General features: G+C 34.9%; 1 protein-coding gene across 7 annotated transcripts in view; it reads left to right on the top strand.

Annotated features, from left to right (window-relative positions):
* The window catches only part of LOC128878247 (S phase cyclin A-associated protein in the endoplasmic reticulum), a 59,048-nt gene that overhangs the window by 9,528 nt on the left and 30,119 nt on the right, over positions 1-19,401 (top strand). For 4 of the 7 annotated variants that reach the window (XM_054126296.1, XM_054126297.1, XM_054126295.1 and 1 more), the window contains one exon: positions 5,156-5,319. In XM_054126296.1, coding sequence (XP_053982271.1) covers positions 5,156-5,319 — 164 coding nt within the window. Of the gene's footprint in view, positions 1-5,155; positions 5,320-5,384; positions 5,572-5,734; positions 6,282-19,401 lie in introns of those variants that run through there. The other 3 variants (XR_008457364.1, XR_008457365.1, XM_054126299.1) reach the window with 3 other exon arrangements.

Raw genomic sequence — 19,401 nt, 5'->3', positions numbered from 1 at the left:
CATCTATTCTGTGTCTATTACAAGAATTCTTCTCAATTAAATGATAGGTTTGATGGTTCCTAATAAATGTTTCATTATAAATATGTACATGAGTAAATATCACACATATATATTTGTATAACGAAAAATGTATTTGACATAAATAATCGCAGCATCTATTCTGTGTCTATTACAACAATTCTTCTCAATTATATAATTATATTTCCAAAGAAATGTTTCGTGATAAATATTGACACGAACAAACTTTTTACATATGTATGTTTACAATGAATATTTATTTGGGAATATTAAACTTATGATATAATACTATTTTTTTTCCTATAGAGCCTGGTGGAAATTGACTCAAATCATGATTCAATTGGCTTATCAACTTTAAATATCCATAACTCCCTTAATTCTTAAACGATTGACTCAATAAACATGTGGTTGGAAAGCTCTTTTAAAGGCCAATACAAGTTATCTAACACTAAAACACGCTCAGATCACTTTATCATTCTCAAAATTCAAGTCAAAAATCACAAACGCCAAAAACACTTGCGAATTTTTTTGAGGCCCTAACAATTTTTTTAGCGGGTCACCGATTTTTTTATGGGTACCTATTATGAACATAGACATTCGGTGAAAAGTTCATCGAATTCCCAGTTTAGGTTCTGAAGTAAAAAAATAAATAGTTGCGAAAGCTGAAAATTTCAAGGGGTTATCTTGCCGATTTTTCGACCACAAAATTTGTATTTTTAAATGTCATCCAAAACATGGTTTTCAACGTTTTGGGGGACAAGAAACACGATTCTGAAGTCGGTTTCTCGATAAAAAAATTTTATCACGTGGTTCACTTACAAAATACCCTTCCACCTTATTTTTGACGAATATACCTCAAGAGACCGAACAAAAAAATGTTTAAAGTTAAAGAAAAATTTGTTTATCGAGAACTCAGAGATTTCAGAATCGTATTTTGGACGAGATTTTTACTGAATGTCCACCTTCATAATAGGTACTCATAAAAAAATTGGTGATCCGGTAAAAAATTGTTAGTGCCTCAAAAAAATTCGCAAGTGTTTTTGAGGTTTGTGATCTTTGACTTGAATTTTGAGAGTGATAAAGTGATATGAGCGTGTTTTAGTGTTAGATAACTTTTATTGCCCTTTAAAAGAGCTTTCCAACGACATGTTTATTGAGTCAGTCGATTAAGAATTAAGGGACTTATGGATATTTAAAGTTGGCAAGCCAATTGAATCACGATTTTAGTCAATTTCCAACATGCTACACATGAATTATATACAACTGTATCATACATTACTCAATCTACTTCCACGTAAAATATTTTTGGATTTAGTTGAAAACGCTTTAGTTAGCGTTAAAATTAATTGTTCAAGTTCCTTAGTGAAAAGCTCCGTCAACCACATATAGATTACGTGGCGTGTTAGCTCTCATTCCGTAATCATTTCCAGTTACTTCAAACCGTAAACCAGGGTCGTAAAAGATTTTTCAAAAATCTGAAAGTATCGAAAACACGATCGACGATACGATTACGATAAAATTAACCATAAATTTTCTTTTCATTCAGCGAAAATTAGCGTCGAAAAATGATATTACTTATGGGATGATCTATTGGGTTGTCCGGAAAGTCCATGTCAATTTTTGGTAGGTGGTACAGGTCTGAATATATCGAAATGGTTGAAAACGAAGAACATGTATACATCCCTTAAAAGATGGAAAGGTTGTGGAACAAAATGGCGCCTATGTAATTCAATAAATACATGTATACATATTATTAGGTTGTCTCAAAAGTTTCTTCCATTTCATTAGTAAGTAATACGTACACAATATTTTATGTCTAATGTTACATTATTAAATTGTGTACGATTCATTTTGCTCCATTATTGTTATACAATATTAACATCTAATAAATTAGGTTGTCTATTTTTATAAACACTGCCACACAAAATAATTGAGTGCAAGTCTCGGAAGAAACTTTTGGGACAACCTACCATATGTCTTTGAATTTTTCTTTTTCAAAAATTGCTACGAACTTTCTGGACAACCTAACATTACATCGCACAATTTCCAGTATGGAAAGTTATGTTTCGCTGGATTCCCTTAGACTTCGGAGTCGCTGGCATTGAAACGTAGGTATTCTTTAGGATCGATACGAAATGTTTCGCGAGGAACGCGATTCGCTCCTCCATTAAAGAGTCCAGGAGGAATGACAATTTGGACAATTGCACAAGGAAATCGATTGTCCTGTAGGGTCCGCGGATGCTTTTCAATCTCGTCCGTCGGCTAAACAAATTTACAGTTTCCCGTAAATCGGGATCGCTGACCCACCCTCGGTATTTTGCCCCTTTTCGATCCGTTTTTTCGACGATGCGTTTCGCCATGCGTGGCCTGCGTCGAATTTAACGAATTCGATGACTCGAGACTGGCTTGATCGCTTGTAAATAAAAGGGAAAATTCTCCCTGTTAATCTAGACGAGCCAGGGTCTAAAAGAGACTGACTGACTCTCAGACTGGTTCCATTTCCCCAACGATTCCATGAAAAAAATTAAACAAGGACGAATGTTTTGTTATGGGACCAAATGCCAAATGCTCTTTCAGATGCAAGAAGTTTCAATCCGATTGGTCCATCCGTCTCGGAATAAGAAGCAAGACAACATTTTTCTGTTTTTTTTTTTGCAAAAAAACAGGTAAAAAATGACAAATCACAAAATGTTTTATTTACGGGACCTACTGGAAGAATTATTCTACAAGATGCAAGAGGCATTTCACTCCGATTGATCAAGCCATCTCGATGTAATCGGCAAACATACCTAAAAATAAGACCCCATGAAAATTTCTTTCTATTCTTTGTGACGAAAGTGAGTTGTCGACAAAATAATGCAGAAATGCATTAATTACATAGAATTTATGCAACGACGTTAATTTTTATCATCCACCTGCTTCGTTCTCAACTTTGGGGGTGTTTTTCATCCCCCTGAATTTAGCAACCTGTACAAAAAGAAAAAAGAAACCAAAGTAACTAGTTAAAATCGAAGATAGTCGATAGGAATTTTCAGAATGGCTCCATTTTCCCAACGATTATGTGAAAAAATAAGATTCCATGAAAATTTCTTTGTATTCCTTGTGACTGTAAGGATATTTATTTAGAGGTTCGGCGAAAACTGTCAAAATTCAAAGACAACATACAATATTACAGACAAAATCAAATCGCAATACAAAATGAATGACTAATCAATAATTTACTAACACAAATTGATAAACATAACTGACAACTATAAAACGTACAAACATACCTAGTGGTTTAAATATAAACATTCATCTAACATTCACATTACAATACATTACGTGATGAAAGTGAGTTGTCGATGAAATATTGCAGAAATGCATTAATTACAGAGAATTCGTGCAACGACGTTAATTTTCATCATCCACCTGCTTCGCCCTCAATTTTGTGGATATTTTTCATCCCCTTGAATTTAGCAACCTATACAAAAAGAAAAAGAAACCAAAGTAACTAGTTGAAATCGAAGTAAATCGATAGGAATCTTCCGAGAAATGGAAGTTTCGCATTAAGATCTAACCGAGGCAAGAAATTTAGTGGCCGAGGTAGCGGGTTCGCAGGACTCTCCGTCGGGCGACAATGTCCGTCCTAAAAACCGAGCTGAATACGGAGAAACGTGAGCTGTTAAGTGTTCCACGAAAGAGCTATCGAAGGACGGACGTTTAGGGCCCATATACCCCAGAATTCTTATCGGAGACCTTCCGACTCGTTACCTCTAATTTAGCATTTTAAATGTCGCCTGTATGCGCCCGTTGAATCGTCCAGTCCACCGAGCCATCGGTATCAATGACTCAACGTGCCAGGAATTCGTCTTCTACCGTAGAAGTTCCACAGCATCCGCGTCGATCGCCGTGGCTCCGAAAGATGCGACCACCCGAATGGTAGCCGTTAGTTCGTAGTCGGCCGTCACGGTTTTGGATGAATCGCGACGGTGATCTGACGAGCCTTTTAGAAAATATCGGTAGAAGAATTCGTTTTTGGAAGGACTACTCGGGACAGAAAACGGTGATCTTTAGTTAACTCTTTGAGGCACACGATTCTAAAAGAAAAATAAAATTCAAGCAGCACTGGAGAACAGTGTAAACAACTTGCTAACGCGTTTTGACTTGTATACATTTCCAATTCCATTTATTGTACTTTTAGCGTAGTTCATAGTATTGCCAAATGAATGAGAAACTTTAAATAAAATAATAAAGTTAAGCAAATGGTGGGATAGTGTTTAACCCACCTAGCTTCAAAGAGTTAACGAGTACGTGGAAGATTCCTTCTATCGTTTCTTCTCGGAAGGGTAATCACTAGACTGCAGATCTTGATGCATTTATAGGAAATTTAAATGTACAAGAAACTACAAATTGGAAACAATATGCAAGAATATAAAAAAGATTGAAAGTAAAGTTCGTGTTATAACATTTGCAGAATGAAATAAATTCCTATTTAGGTTCAATTTTTGTTGGCACGTTCGCGAAGATTTTATTTTGCATAAAGATCCGCAGTTTAGTAATTACAATTGTCACCAGCGTCTGTTTAAACTAGAGTTACAAATAATTGAACGTGAAGAAAATTAATTTCTACATCGATTAATTGCTAAGTATATCCGTAATCTGTTAGAGAAATAAGTAAAATTTGTGAGCTACTGAACTTTGTATATATTCAGTCCCAAACTATTCGTACATCCTATGTCTATTAAAGAAATTTGTCTAAATTAAATGACAGATTTAATGTGTTCAAATAAATATTTCGTTATAAATTCATTCGAGAGTAATCTTCACACTTATGTATATTTGTGATGATAAGTTTATTTAGACACATCAACTTTATCATTTAATTTGTACAAATTTCTTAGATATAGAAAATACGAATCCTTATGCGACTGACTCTAAATAATAATAATGTACAATTCATTGTAACGAACTGTAGCAATCATTTAATGATTGAGAACTCAGAAGGTTAATAATCAAAAGTAACAAAACACCGAGTAAATATTTTTAATTAATCTACAGTTATAATATGTACTGCTGACAAATTTAAATAATAGTACAATGCAAACCCTGAACTAACATTCACAAAAAAGTGACGAATATTTGTTTTCGTTTGCAGAGCCTGTCGAAACTGGACGACCATATCCAGGTCCAGGAAGCATCGAGTAACTCGACCGGAAGCGGAATCGTCGCTAACAGCGTGATGCAATTGCTGTGCAGTTTGATCCCCGAGGAGCCGTTTGAGAAATCGGAACTGCAGACACGGGTGCAAGATATCGCCGGGTGAGTAGTTAAAGTGCACGATGCATCGTGTTACGAGACTTTAAAAATTCTATGTCCGCATTTAGTGTCGATCATACTTTATATACCGATGTTTCTTTTCACGGAGGCTATTTAAAGTAACGCCGAGTACTAAAGGACAGACGTCATAAATGGATTCTACTGAATTAGAAATGAGGAGGAACGTTGTTTATCGTGTTCTGTATGACAGCTGAAGTTAGAGGTGGAAGTAGATATCACGGAAATGGACAGAACGTAGGTCACTCACTTATAAGTTTTAGATTAGACTGAAGAAACGAAATTGTTCGGTCTTAGACTGTTTGAGATATGAGATGTATAAGTATTATTCTCAGTGAATAATTGCATGTATTACATTACATTACTTCACCGAATTATAGAATTATTTATATGTGTTTAGATATAAAAGATGGAGAAATGTTCAGTTTCAAAGGAAGTTGGTGTAAAAAGGGTTCCATTTTGAGTGTATACTTCATTCCACTCAACCTCGAATATCGAACATTGGAGACAACAACTTGAGATTTATTCAATAATTTTCTTTTTATGTAATTGTAAAAGCATTTGAGTATAAAAGACGGAGAAATTTTCAGTTTCAAAGTGCTTTGTTGAAAAAAAAGGTTCGATTTTGAGAGGTTCCATCTTCAGCATCAAACATTGAAGACCACAACGTGAGATTTACTCAATAATTTTCTTATTACATAATTATAAAAGTGTTGAAGTATAAGAGAAGAACAAATTTTCAGTTTCAAAGCACGTTGTTGTGAAAAAGGGTTCCATTTTTGAAAGGTCTCATCTTGAACATCAAACATGAGTTAATTAATAATCTTCTATTTACATAATTATAGAATTACTTTTATAAGCGTTTAAGTATAAAAGAAGAAGAAATGTTCAGTTTCAAAGCCCTTTGTTATACAAAAGGGTTCCATTTTGACTGTATTCACAATCCCAATATTACAACTGGTGTCGTTAAGAAAACTAGTGTTTACTTTGAGTTTTCTTTTCTCATAAAGGAAGTAACTTTATTATCATCGTCAATGTAATGTAATCTGATGAAAATTAGAGGCAATATCGGGTACGTCGATTAATTCGCAGCTTTTGCACAAGATTCGCATTTATGAAGTGCACGTGCATTAACTGCAGCTAAATTTTTTCTTTCGTGCATTAGTTTTAATTCACTACCTGTGTAATTAGTAGACTGCGGATGTCCATGCATGTATAACAAATGAAAACATTAGGAAATCTTTGAGAATGTAGCAAATGCAGAAATGTTTTAAATATCAATAATAATATACATTTTATAGCGTTTAGAATATAACTCATACTTTCATTTAAATCTCAATTCTTCATATGAATCAATAAAAATATGATATTGCATAAACATACACAGTCTATTAATTACGTTTAACTCTTATTGGCTCATAATTTTCATCTCTGTTAACACTAAAAAAAATTAATACCAAAAATACGGCGATGATGAAAATAAATCTGAATAGATTTCGTGAATATAACAAGATTAAACAATTGAATACTACGACAAATGTTAAATTATTTAATCTTCAACAGTCTCAAGTCTAAATTTTAATTTTGTAAAAATTTTCACGAGTGACAGTTAGCGTACTTGTCTCAACAGAGATACCCTGTGTCTATTACCAATCGAATTATCAAATTGTACAACCATGAGCCTGTACCATGAGACTGTAGCCGGTGTTTCGTTGTCCATTTAAATTCCTGCGTCAAAATTTCCACCGGCCGTCGCTCCCGTTTTGTTTGTTGGTCAAACAACGCGCGGGTTTCTTTGAAGGAGGACAACGATGGAAAAAACTTTAACACTTTGACGGGCAGGGACCACCCCCGTAGGAAAACATGGCGACTCTCTCGTGCGAGCAGAACTTAATACGCGAGTCACGGGAAAGTGACGAGTCGCAAACTGTTTTCGTTGGATCCACGACGATATCCGAGCTGCGCCAGGAAGACACGGCGCAACTGGGTCAACTTCCTCCTCGGGGACCCCCCAAATAGTCAGTCAATCCTTTTCTATTACCGCGACATCATCTTCTGTTGGATTGTTCGAATATTTTCCACTTTTTTTTATGAATAACGTTTCAGGATTGTCCGAACGAGTTCAATTAAATTTAAGTGGTTTAGAAACGATAGTATAGACCCTGGAAATTGATTAAGTACATACTAAGAAGGGGGAGGATGTTGTATAAGAATGGAAAAGGAGAAAGATTTAAAGAAATGCAGGTGTAGATTCAAGATATCAGGTTGCAGTTTAAGAATATTCCTAGTTTGAAGATCCTAATGTCAGATTTCATCAACAATTTTGTATTTATATAATTGTGGAATTAGTTATGAAAGTGTTTACATAAAAGAAGGAAAAATTTTCAGTTTCAAAGATAGTTGTTGTAAAAAAACGGCTCGATTTTGAGAGGTTCCATTTGGAACATCAAACATTGAAATTCCCAAAGTGAGATGTAATTAGCAATTTTCTTTTTACATAATTATAGAAATAGTTATAAAAGTGTTTAAGTATATGAGAATGAGAAATTTTCATTTTCAAAGCACGTTGTTGTAAAAATGGGTTCCATTTTGAGAGGTTTCATTTGGAACATCAAACATTGAAGTTCCCAACGTGAGATTTAACCAATAATTTCCTTTTTATGTAATTATAAAAGTGTTTACATAATAGAAGGAAAAATGTTCAGTTTCAAAGCACATTGTTGTAAAAAAGGGTTCTTTTATCTACATTTTGAAAATGATCCCAACCCACCGTTTCAACCTCTGTATATAAATCTTCCAATGAATACTCGAATGTTTTACTCCCTCGCCCTATCTCGCTGAAATTTACATGTAGAAAATTTCGATATGATCGCGCGAAAAGCCCGCGTGCGTATATTTTTTTTCCAGAATGGGGGGGGGGGGGCGGGGCCCGAAACGTTGAATGCACTTAACGATTCTCAAATACGTATTACAAGGTACAAAATGATCGATCGTCCCTAGACATCTGCGCACTTTAAAAGTACGGGCGAAAAGCAATCTCGACGCTGAGTAAAAATCGTGACTAGGCCATTCTCGCATCGGCAGGAAATTAATCATAATAATTCGACTACCGGCGGCCGGCCAGCAATCGTTCTGATCGCGCCTCTGTCGCTCATTATTCAAAGTTGGACGTCATAGTCAGTAAATTCGAAAATTTGCAGATTCACTGCTGCGATAAAACGCTACCGCGAGTTTGTTGTTTAACTAGTTCACGATAAACAAACTCCTTGATCGCGGTTTTGTTGGAAAATTTGTTGGATACAAAGCTATACATGCTGTGATCAAATTGTGAAGCCCGAGGGTGAATGGAATTGAGTAGTCAAAATGGAATCCTTTTTTACAATAAAGGACTCTGAAACTGAAAATTTCTCCTTCTTTTGTACTTAAACACTTTTGTAATTAGGTAACGAGAAAATTATTGATTAAATCTCATGTTGGGGACTTCAATGCTTGATTGTCGAGATGGAACCTCTCAAAATCGAACCCTTTTTTACAACAACGTGCTTTGAAACTGAAAATTTCTCCTTTTGTACTGAAATACTTTTATAATTATATAAAAAGAAAATTGCTAATTAAATCTCGTCTTGGGGATTTCAATGTTTGATGTTCAAGATGGAATTTCTCAAAATCGAACCCTTTCTTACAACAACGTGATTTGAAATTGAAAATTTTTCCTTCTTTTATACTTGAAGACTTTTATAATTATATAAAAAGAAAATTGCTAATTAAATCTTATGCTGGGGACTTCAATGCTTGATGTTCGAGATGGAACCTCTCAAAATGAAACCCTTTTTTACAACAAGGGGCTTTGAAACAGAAAATTTCTCCTTCTTCTATACTGAAAAACTTTTACAACTAATTCCAGAATTATGTAAAAAGAAAATTATTAATTAACCCTGACGTTGGAGACTTTAATGCTTGATGTTCGAGATAGGACCTCTCAAAATCGAACCCTTTTTTACAACAACTTGAAACTGAAAATTGGCTAGTCATTATAGAGTGTCATACCTTACTGAATCATTTTAATGCTTTTTAATCAATTTAGATATATTCTTGTCTTTCCAGATAGATAAGAGTCAACTTTAGTGCTTGGCGAAAAATATTAACAATTTTTCTGAAACCTTTTCAAAATAGGAATATATAAAAATAACTAGCTCCCTAAATTTATTATTAATATCGTAAACAAATGGTTTTCATTCCGTGAACTCGCTGTTGCATCAACGTAATCGTAAAACGCGCCACACGAATATAAACATACGATATGAAAAATGATGCGGGTTCGGCTATCAAAACGCTTATCATCCAGTCTCGCAATCTATGATTAAAGAGTCGTATACGTTGGTACCTCTCTCAGGAATTATTATTCTTGCTCTGCCGCGAGGTAAATGGCTCTTTTGTCGTAAACCGCTGGCCACAAAGCAAGGAGCTACCCGTAACGCGCGTCGTCGTTTCCCTTTTTGTTGGTTCCTTTTACCGTATACTCGCGCCGCAATGTACTCGAAGCTGCCACGAATTTTTAATGATTTGTTATTGCGCGAAAAGAGTGCGCCATCTTTTCACTTGTTCGCCCGAAGTGGTGTTTTTTTTTCGTGTGGTTTTACGTTGATGAGACATGGTTGATTCGGGCGTGTTGAAAGGTAGAGAAAGCTTGGTAGAGAAAGCTTGGAATTTGTATTTTCTGAGCAGAATTTTTCGAAAAGGTTGTTTCAATTTTCGTCGAGATTTCGTGTAGCGTAAAGTAATGATTGGTAAGTGGAACACACTCATTAGTGTGTGATCTTCTCTATCTTCTCAGTCGTTCGCACAAATTGTGTATCTTCCATATGTTTTCACGTTGATGAAACATGGTTCATATAAATATGTTAACACTTTATCTACCGGGCTATTTAGAAGCAGACTCTAATTAAAAAAAGAATTTTCTACAGTAGCATACAGTGGATGTAGAATGTATTCGTGCACCGATCAATTTCCCAAAAAACTTTTGTGTGAAATTGTAGTTTCTTAACTTTTTTTTGTATAATCAATGATATTTTACATATTCTCGGAAGTCTCTAAGATAGATATAGTCCAAACAACATTTACTAATTAATATAATTTGTGAAATTAACAAAAACATGCGAAAAATGGGTAAAAGTATAGAAGCAATAAGTATTTGTACGATTCTTATGACGAACCATTTAGAGTAGAGTTTGTAACATAAACACATTAGTTTATTGCTCCTCACGAATTAGAAAACATCAAATTTCCAGTAAAGTACTTTTAAAAATGGCTCTAATAGAGGAATTGAAGAAGATCCCACTTCGAATAACTAATACTTTAGTTAATTTAATGCTTACAAGAGTTACAATAATTATAAAATCAAAAGGAAATCCTACGAAGGAAGTATTATATACTTGTAAGTTAATGTAGATTTCTTTTTTTTTTTTTTTAATGAAGTTTTAAAAATTAAACAGTTGTGCGAATACTTATTACTTTAATATTTTTATCGATTAATTGTTTTTTTCTTGTTAATTTCGCAACTGACATAAATAGCTATTCTTTTTGTACTCTATCTATTCTAGAGATTTCCGAGAATATGTAGAATGTCATTGTCTATAAAAAATAAGTTAATAAATTACAATTTTACATAGTTTTTTTGGAAATTGATCGCTGTACGAATACTTTCTACACCCACTGTATGCCAATTTAGGCTGACAATAATTCCTTCATACTGTTACTAGGTACATTGAAAGCCAAGTCTATTACCAAACACTGAACATTGTGAGTAGACAAACATCAACACAGTAAATAAATTCGAATAAGTAAGTACTGCAATTAAAAAGCCTATGAATAGGCTCCTGGTAAATAAAGTGTTAACCTCTAGAGTAGAAAATTTGGAATTTTTGAAGAAAGATTGTTTTAGTTTTAATAGAGATTTCGTATAGAGTAAATTTAATATTTGGTAAGTGGAAGAGAATTTTTTTGATAAAAGAGAGTTGAAAGGGTAGAGTTTCAATCGTTCTCCAGGTTAGAAACAATTAATGACTGGGTGCTCTATCTAAGACAGTCGAGAACTCTCGAGGGCGATGATAATCGGGGCTCAAGTGGCAATCGTCGAGGTAATTGCTAGAGCGCTTCTAGAAAAATCAGTCGACAAACACTCTTATTATTAATCCCGATGAGTTGATCGAACGAACGTTCTCCGAGCTCATTCCCTTTCGCTTCCTGAGATGTTGATACTGTGTTAATCGAAGTAGGATCAACCACGGAATTGGTAATTTACTTATGAGACGCGTGCGAGCGTTTCGCAATCCCCCCCCTCCAGGTTATCTTGCGAAATTATTAACATTGCCATCAGGTTGAGACACTGCAAGTATGCCCTCAAATCTTATTATTTCTTTAGCGTCTTCTCAATGATAATTAAAACCCAAAAAATGTGAAATTGAGCGTGTGTTCTGTAAGTGTCACGTAATTAATCGAAATAGGATCGCCTTCGGAATTGGTAATTTACTTATCCGATAAAAAACATCAAAAAAGTAAAAAAGTTACGCCAAGTACATGAAAAAGTGGAGGACTCAAGGACTTATCATTGAAAAATAGAAGATCCCCATAAAAAAACTACAAGAAAGTAGAAAAATATATGAAATCGAAATGAACTGCCAGTACATGGAGGTGCTTTCCAGCACAATGCAATGGCGACACTGGGTAACACAATGTAAAATTCGGTGCTTTCCATCTATGCGCAGCTAAAATGCTGTGTTCAACAGTGCGGACGTTCAGATCCTAATGACAATTCATGTAAAGTGACTGCTCCGCACTTTGGCGGTGAAATGAAGAAGCTAAATAGCGTATCATCCATAAACTGAGACTGTTTAGAAATTTGCCTAGATTTCCGCGGCCTGAAAGTCAAATGCTTGGCGTGGCCAGGCAAGGCATTCTTATGTCATCAATACCCATACTTTCTCTCTCATAGACTTTCAGGTAATTTGTCAATTTAAAACTCTGACAATATTATGAGTACACTTTCATTGTATTGGGGTTTAAAATATTTCTAAGATCATTTATCAATACCTTTACTCTCGCAAGCTTTCAGATAATTAGGTCAGTTTAAAACTCTGACAATATGAGTACACTTTCATTATTTTGCGTTTTAAAATAATTCTTATTCATCGACACCTTAACCTTGCCTGGCCACGCCAAGCATTTGACTTCCAGGCCGCGGAAATCTAGGCAAATTTCTAAACAGTCTCAGTTTGTGGATGATACGCTATTTAGCTTCTTCATTTCACCGCCAAAGTGCGGAGCAGTCACTTTACATGAATTGTCATTAGGATCTGAACGTCCGCACTGTTGAACACAGCATTTTAGCTGCGCATAGATGGAAAGCACCGAATTTTACATTGTGTTACCCAGTGTCGCCATTGTACTGTAGTGGAAAGCACCTCCATGTACTGGCAGTTCATTTCGATTTCATATATTTTTCTACTTTCTTGTAGTTTTTTTATGAGGATCTTCTATTTTGCAATGATAACTCCTTGAGTCCTCCACTTTTTCATGTACTTGGCGTAATTTTTTTACTTTTTTGAAGTTTTTTATCGGATCTTACTTCTTTTTACAAATCATTTATTATATAGAATCTATTGTAAATTTATAAAAATAAAATTGATATTTCTGTAAACTCTACATAAGAAGTCTAAATTATTATTTGTTTTTTTAATTGGATAGAGTAAAATAAAGGGGGAGAATATATATATATATTTTTTTTTTAAAATTTCTTGCAGCAAACAAAAAAATTTTTTTGTTTGCTGCAAGAAATTTTAATGTTAATGATGAAATGAGAAAATGATTCCATTTTTATAAGGTCTACAGAAAAAGTCTAAATTAAAAACACTTTAGTGGTATGAATCTATTCTGTATGAATGAAGGTACCTGATAATTCAGGTTTTGACAACTTACCTTGTAATGAAAATGGATAAACATTTTACAACAGTTGCTGCAATTTGTTAACGAATAACCTCCTAGCCTGTGGTTCCCTTCATTTCCACAAGCTCGGCATAAAAAGTCGAAATTCAAAGCACTTTGATGGTATGGATCTATATTAAAAACAGTTTTCTGTATGAATAAAGGTATCTGGTAATTCAGATTTTGACAACTTACCTTGTAATCAAAATTGATCTACAATTTACTTTACTGGCAGCAATTTGTTATTAAACCCTACATAAAAAGTCTACATTGAAAAGATTTGGCTGATATAAATATAATTAATAATGCAATAGTGTAAAAATTTGTGACACTTGGTAGGTTATGAATGATGACATCTGTGTCGACTCTCGACGCTTGATGGCCGACGAGCCATGCTGAACCGAATGATTCCGAGAGTCGACGAACGACACTCGGCTTTTGCTTAGCTCCTATTAGCTAAGGGTTGACGACAGGAAAATCATACGAAAAATACCGTTTCTGACAGATTCATGACATGATATTACGATATCTCAGTTGTACGTGGACCGATTTTATTGATTTTTGTTTTATTCGAAAGCTTATATACGGTTTACATCAGAAAAATGCCTTTAAATTTAGAAAATATTGCAGGCGTGTTGAGATATTCATGAAAGAAATGTCAGGTCGGAATGGACCATCTCTCCTGTAAAAGATACGTGGTAGCTCCAACGCCAGTATATACGCGGTGACGGATAATTTTTCATGTACTTGGCGCCGAGACGCTACCGCGTCTAGATGAGATTTCACAATCCCTTTTCCATGTTCCCTTGCGATATTATTAGCATGTCCATCAGGTTGGGACACCGCAAATATGTCTTCAAATCTTATTATTTCTATTGCCTCTTCTCCTGTCGCAATTCCTCCATTTTACATAGATAATTAAAATGCAAAATACGTGAAATTGAGCGTGTGTTCTGTAAGTGTCGCGTTGCTAATTGAAATAAGATCACCTTCGGAATTGGTAATTTACCTATGAGACGCGTGCGAGCATTTCACAATCCTTCTTCCATGTTCCTGCGCGAAATTATTGACATGCCCATCAGGTTAAGACACCGCAAGTATGTATGTCCTCAAATCTTATTATTTCTACTGCATCTTCTCCTGTCGCGATTATTTCATTTTGTATAGATAATTAAATCCCAAAATACATGGATTTGAGCGTGTGTTCTGTCAGAGTCGCGTACATATGACATAACTAGACTGCGGATTTTTATGCATATATATGGAATTTGAATGTGCAAGAACCTACAAAATGCAAACAATATGCATGAATATAAAAAAAACATTGAAAGTAAAGTTCACGTTATAATATTTGCAGAATAAAATAAATTCCTATTTAGGTTCAATTTTTGTAGGCACGTTTGCGAAGATTTTATTGTGCATAAAGATCCACAGTCTAGACATAACACTCGTTACTTTAGATAACAGTATCAGTACCACAAATTAAATTTTCATTTTCCTAATATTTCTCGTCACCACGATTGATAGTATCAATTTGATACAGTAAAGTACGCAAAAGTGTGTCAATTTGCAAAATCGTAACCCTGGTTATACTAGTCGATTTCTTCCTCCCCCCCCCCACCTCTCTTCTTCCCTCCTCTACCCCGTCGCCGTGTAAATCACAGTTTACTTTGGTTAATTGGATCGCTCGTAGAAGGAACACGAACCGTTTTCAGTTTTTGTTTCTCTTTGAAATAGAATTAGCCGAGCTTTCGATCGGCTTATCGGCATTTGCTACTACGAGTCCCACGCACGAATGCCGCTAATTAAACATAAATACAATGTTTGGGGTAAATATTATTTATTTGCTCCGTCGTGACGTTGCTCGTATTGTTGTGTCTGTTTACTTGAATGCCAGTTCGTCGATCGACGCCGCGCAAACTATTCTAGCTCGAACAAATGTACGCGTCAATTTTATTTCCCTTAACTGATGCTTGCATGAACCTAATTAGTTCTAATTTTGGATTAATTATTATTTTTTGCTTTTAATTTGATACATTTGAATGCATCAAATTCGCATTAGGTGGACTGGAAAGTAATGTCGTTTTTGCCATCTTAAATACTTGTTTATCATTTATCAACTCATTGATTTTTCTGGCATTGAAAATTTGCACACTAGGTGACAAAAGGCTGCTGACAATGAGGGCGATTATATAATGAATTAAAGATAGAAATTTATTGGAAAATTTGAATTTAATGTAAAAGAAACGACATTACTTTTCGGTCTACCTAATAATAGCGAAAACAGAGTGAGACATGTGCCATTCTTTAAAGTTTCTTTATCGAGTTATACTCTTTTACCTTTTGACACTAGAAGTAATTAAGTAATGAATTAATAATGAAGTAATGCCTTAATAAGTGAAGTCGATTTACTAAAATTAAGTAACTAAAATTGAGTAAAATTAATTAACAAACAAAAATGAATTTGAATATAATATGCTTGTCTTCTTGTGTAAGTAAAAGTCAGCATAAATATTAACGGTTTCTGAAAAACCTAGAGAAATTTAAAATGGACCAAAACGTTCCAAAATAACCTTAATGATTATATATAACATTATTCTAAGTAACTCTTATTTTTCCCAGAATATTAATTGCCATACTACAATCTACGTTACATAGTGTCAAACATATTGTTAAATATAAAACTATCCCAACTCTTATTTTTACCAGAATTTTTAACCGACTTCGAAAAGGAGGAGGTCACTAAATTCGACATGTATATTTATTTATTTTTTATTTTATTTTTTCTTAATTCCTATAGTTCAATTTCATTTACGACTCCCAAAACAGACTATGACACGACATTAATCATCTTCTTATCAAACAACCAAAAGATGGCACGCAACCGTCTCTCTAAAAATATTTTCCACGGTTTTCTACCAACGAATTCCGTTTTAATAATAAACGGCTCTCGGTCGTCAAATATTTTTCCAGTTCTCTAGTCCACCTGGCGAGTTTCGTTAAAATCAGCGCGCGTACGCGCTTCGCGTGGTCCCCCCTCGTAAGTCGTCGGATTAAAATCGGATTTCTTCAGCGATAAGTAGCTTAGTAAAGCACACGATTCAAACGACGTTACTAAAATATTAGCAACGGGGATCCACTTTATCGCGAAAATGAAAAAGTTGCGCTTTAGCGCGACGCGATTAACGTCCGTGAGTTGCGCGAAACAAAGTTAAGCGCGGAGACGGACGACGTTCCTTCTTCTTTGAAGGGAGGAGGGAGCGAAATGTATTTTATTAATATAACGTCGCTGCTGTTTGATCTGATAATTGCATTTGGCCGTTCTAAAGAGCATCTCCGCTTTTTCCCCGTGCTCACCACGGTAAAGGCCCTTCCGTGGACCATTTTCCCGTGAACAGTTTCAAAGCGCCGGCTCCTCTCGGTCTCTTCTTTGATGATTATTGATTTAACGAAAATATAGACGCACAATGTCACCGACGTGGCAATTTCTCGACCGGAATCATTAATCGTCCACCTTTGCATACGTTTCGTGGAGTTCGTGAATGTCCCGGTGGTAACGAAGTCAATTATGGACGAATTTTGTGGATATTTATAGATGTGGGGACTAGTTGCAGTGGTAATAAAATATAGGGAGATGAAAATTAAAAATTTAGCGGGGAATATTAGGGAGATCTCGTGGAAAGATTGTTAGAAATTAAAGGAAATAAATTTATTAACATTTATTAGACTTAGTTATTACAGTGAAAAAAGAAAGAAATAAACGTAGACATTGGTAACTAAGTAAACATGATACAAACGTATTTTAACAATGATGAAGGTTAGTTTCAATCTTTCAGTAAAACAGAGCGTAGATGAAATATCTGTCTCTTTTAAATTATTACACCCAGAATATTGTAAATTAAACTTCGAGCAATGTTCTACATAAAATAAATAATTCATGCTCCTATAAACATGTACTCATGCTAAAGATTAGTTTTGCTCTCTCAATAAAGCAGAGCACCCTATTAGTACAGCATCTGTCTTTCTCAACTCTTTGAGGCGCACGATTCAAAATTAAAAATAAAACACAACCCTTACAGAAGAAGTTTCAACAATTTAGCCAATGCGTTTTAACTCGTATAAAATTATTCACTTACTTGCCATTTAGCGTTAGTTCAGAGGTAATCGATTGAAAAAGCTTTAAATAAAATATCGAAGCTAAGCAAAAATGATGAAAGTTTTTAACCCACCCAATCTCATAGAGTTAAATCCCTGCAATATCGAAATTCATGCATTTTACAATTTCAACCCTCTGTGTTTTATTATAATCTACATAAAATAGTAATTCGCATAGGTAATCCTCAAACCATCTCAAACAATTTCTAACACCATAGAAATGGATAAAAATATATTCAAAGTTCGGATATAGCAAAATTGTGTGTATCCCACAATGTTTTCTCATGAAATAAACAATTCACATCACAGTCATAACTCGGAAAAGTGAACCAAAACAGTGACGAAACAATGGTTCCTCGCATCAAGATGAGGCAGAATCTAAAATTCAAGTGAAAAGAGAAGAAATCGTTCGATAGAAAATTCAACACCCCAACAATCTACTGTTTCCAATGTTCTCCCCCTCGAGTCGTCGTAAAGTTGAATAATTTTTGTTGGACAATGTCCAAACGTCCGCGTCGCGCACCTGCCACGGGGAAAAGCTTAGAAGTTTAGACGGGGCGAGCCTAAAAGTGAGACAGAAGAGAGAGAAATCGTTAGCGGTCGAAGGAGAAACGGGGGGAGGAAGAAAAAATATCGCGGGGGGTGAATGGGCGAGGCGGGTTGGGTACGTAATCTGCTAATGGACTCTCTCTCCCTCTCCTTCTCTTTTCGTCGTCCAAATTCACCCTCATTCGGCGCACGGCTCCCTCTAACTCTCCTTCGACCCTCCTGGATTCGACTTGACTCATCCTCTGATTCTCTGTTTTTTTCCCTCCATTTTTCTTTATGTGTTGATGTTGATACATCTCAGAATTGTGTGAAACGGCATTTGACGTAGAATATAATAGAACACAAAGGGTTACAATTGTCAAATGCATGAATTTCGATGTTGCATTCATTATGAATTTATTTTTATCCATTTGTATAATGTTGCAAGTTGTTTGAGATGGTTTGAGGATTACTTATGCGAATTACTATTTGATGTAGAGTATAATAGAACACATGGGGTTGAAATTGTAAGATGCATGAATGATGCTGAATTCATTCTGAATTTACTTTTATCCATTTATATAGTGGTCCAAGTAGTTTGAGATGGTTTGAGAATTACCTATGCGAATTGTTATTTGAAGTAGAATATAATAGATCACAGGGAGTTGCAATTGTCAAATGCATGAATTTCGATGTTGCATTTGTTTTGAATATATTTTTATACATTTGTAGTATAGTGTTGCAAATAGTTTTACTTGGTTTGAGAATTATACATGCGAAACAGTATTTGAAGTAGAATGTAATAGAACACAGAGGGTTGTAATTGTTAAATGCATGAATTTTCTTATTGCATTCGTTCTGAATATATTCTTATCCATTTCTATTGTTGCAAATTGTTTGAATTGCTTTGAGAATTACCTTAAACGCACTCGTTCCCTTTTTCCCATAATGATCAAAGTAACTGACGTAAAAATTCGAACCTGACAGAAATAATACTCGATCGCCCACGTGTTCCTACACAATACTAAAATTACCTGTCCATTTACCTGTCCTGTTCAAACTATGTAACATAATTGCATATAATTCATTCTCGTGCTCTTTATACTGTGTCATCTTTTCAGTATGAAAGGTGGCCATTTGCATTAGCAACAATTTAACATGAACCAAATTGTGCATGGCGAGTAAAATTAACATGCTAATTCATTTAATATCAATTTAGAACGACAGTTACAAATACATCTTATTTGTTGGAAACGAGCGTGGAGGCCGATTTCGTATTAAAATTTAACGATACATATGCATCGCATGAATTACAATTTGGTAGATATAATTCGACATCTGGAGGTGTGTGTGTGTGTGTGTGTGTGTGTGTGTGTGTGTGTGTGTGTGTGTGTGTGTGTGTGT

This window comes from Hylaeus volcanicus, chromosome 6 (assembly GCF_026283585.1).
Source record: "Hylaeus volcanicus isolate JK05 chromosome 6, UHH_iyHylVolc1.0_haploid, whole genome shotgun sequence".
Classification (NCBI taxonomy): Eukaryota; Metazoa; Arthropoda; class Insecta; order Hymenoptera; family Colletidae; genus Hylaeus; species Hylaeus volcanicus.
The sequence above is the reverse complement of the archived record's forward strand: the minus strand, read 5'-3'. Positions and strand labels throughout refer to the sequence as shown.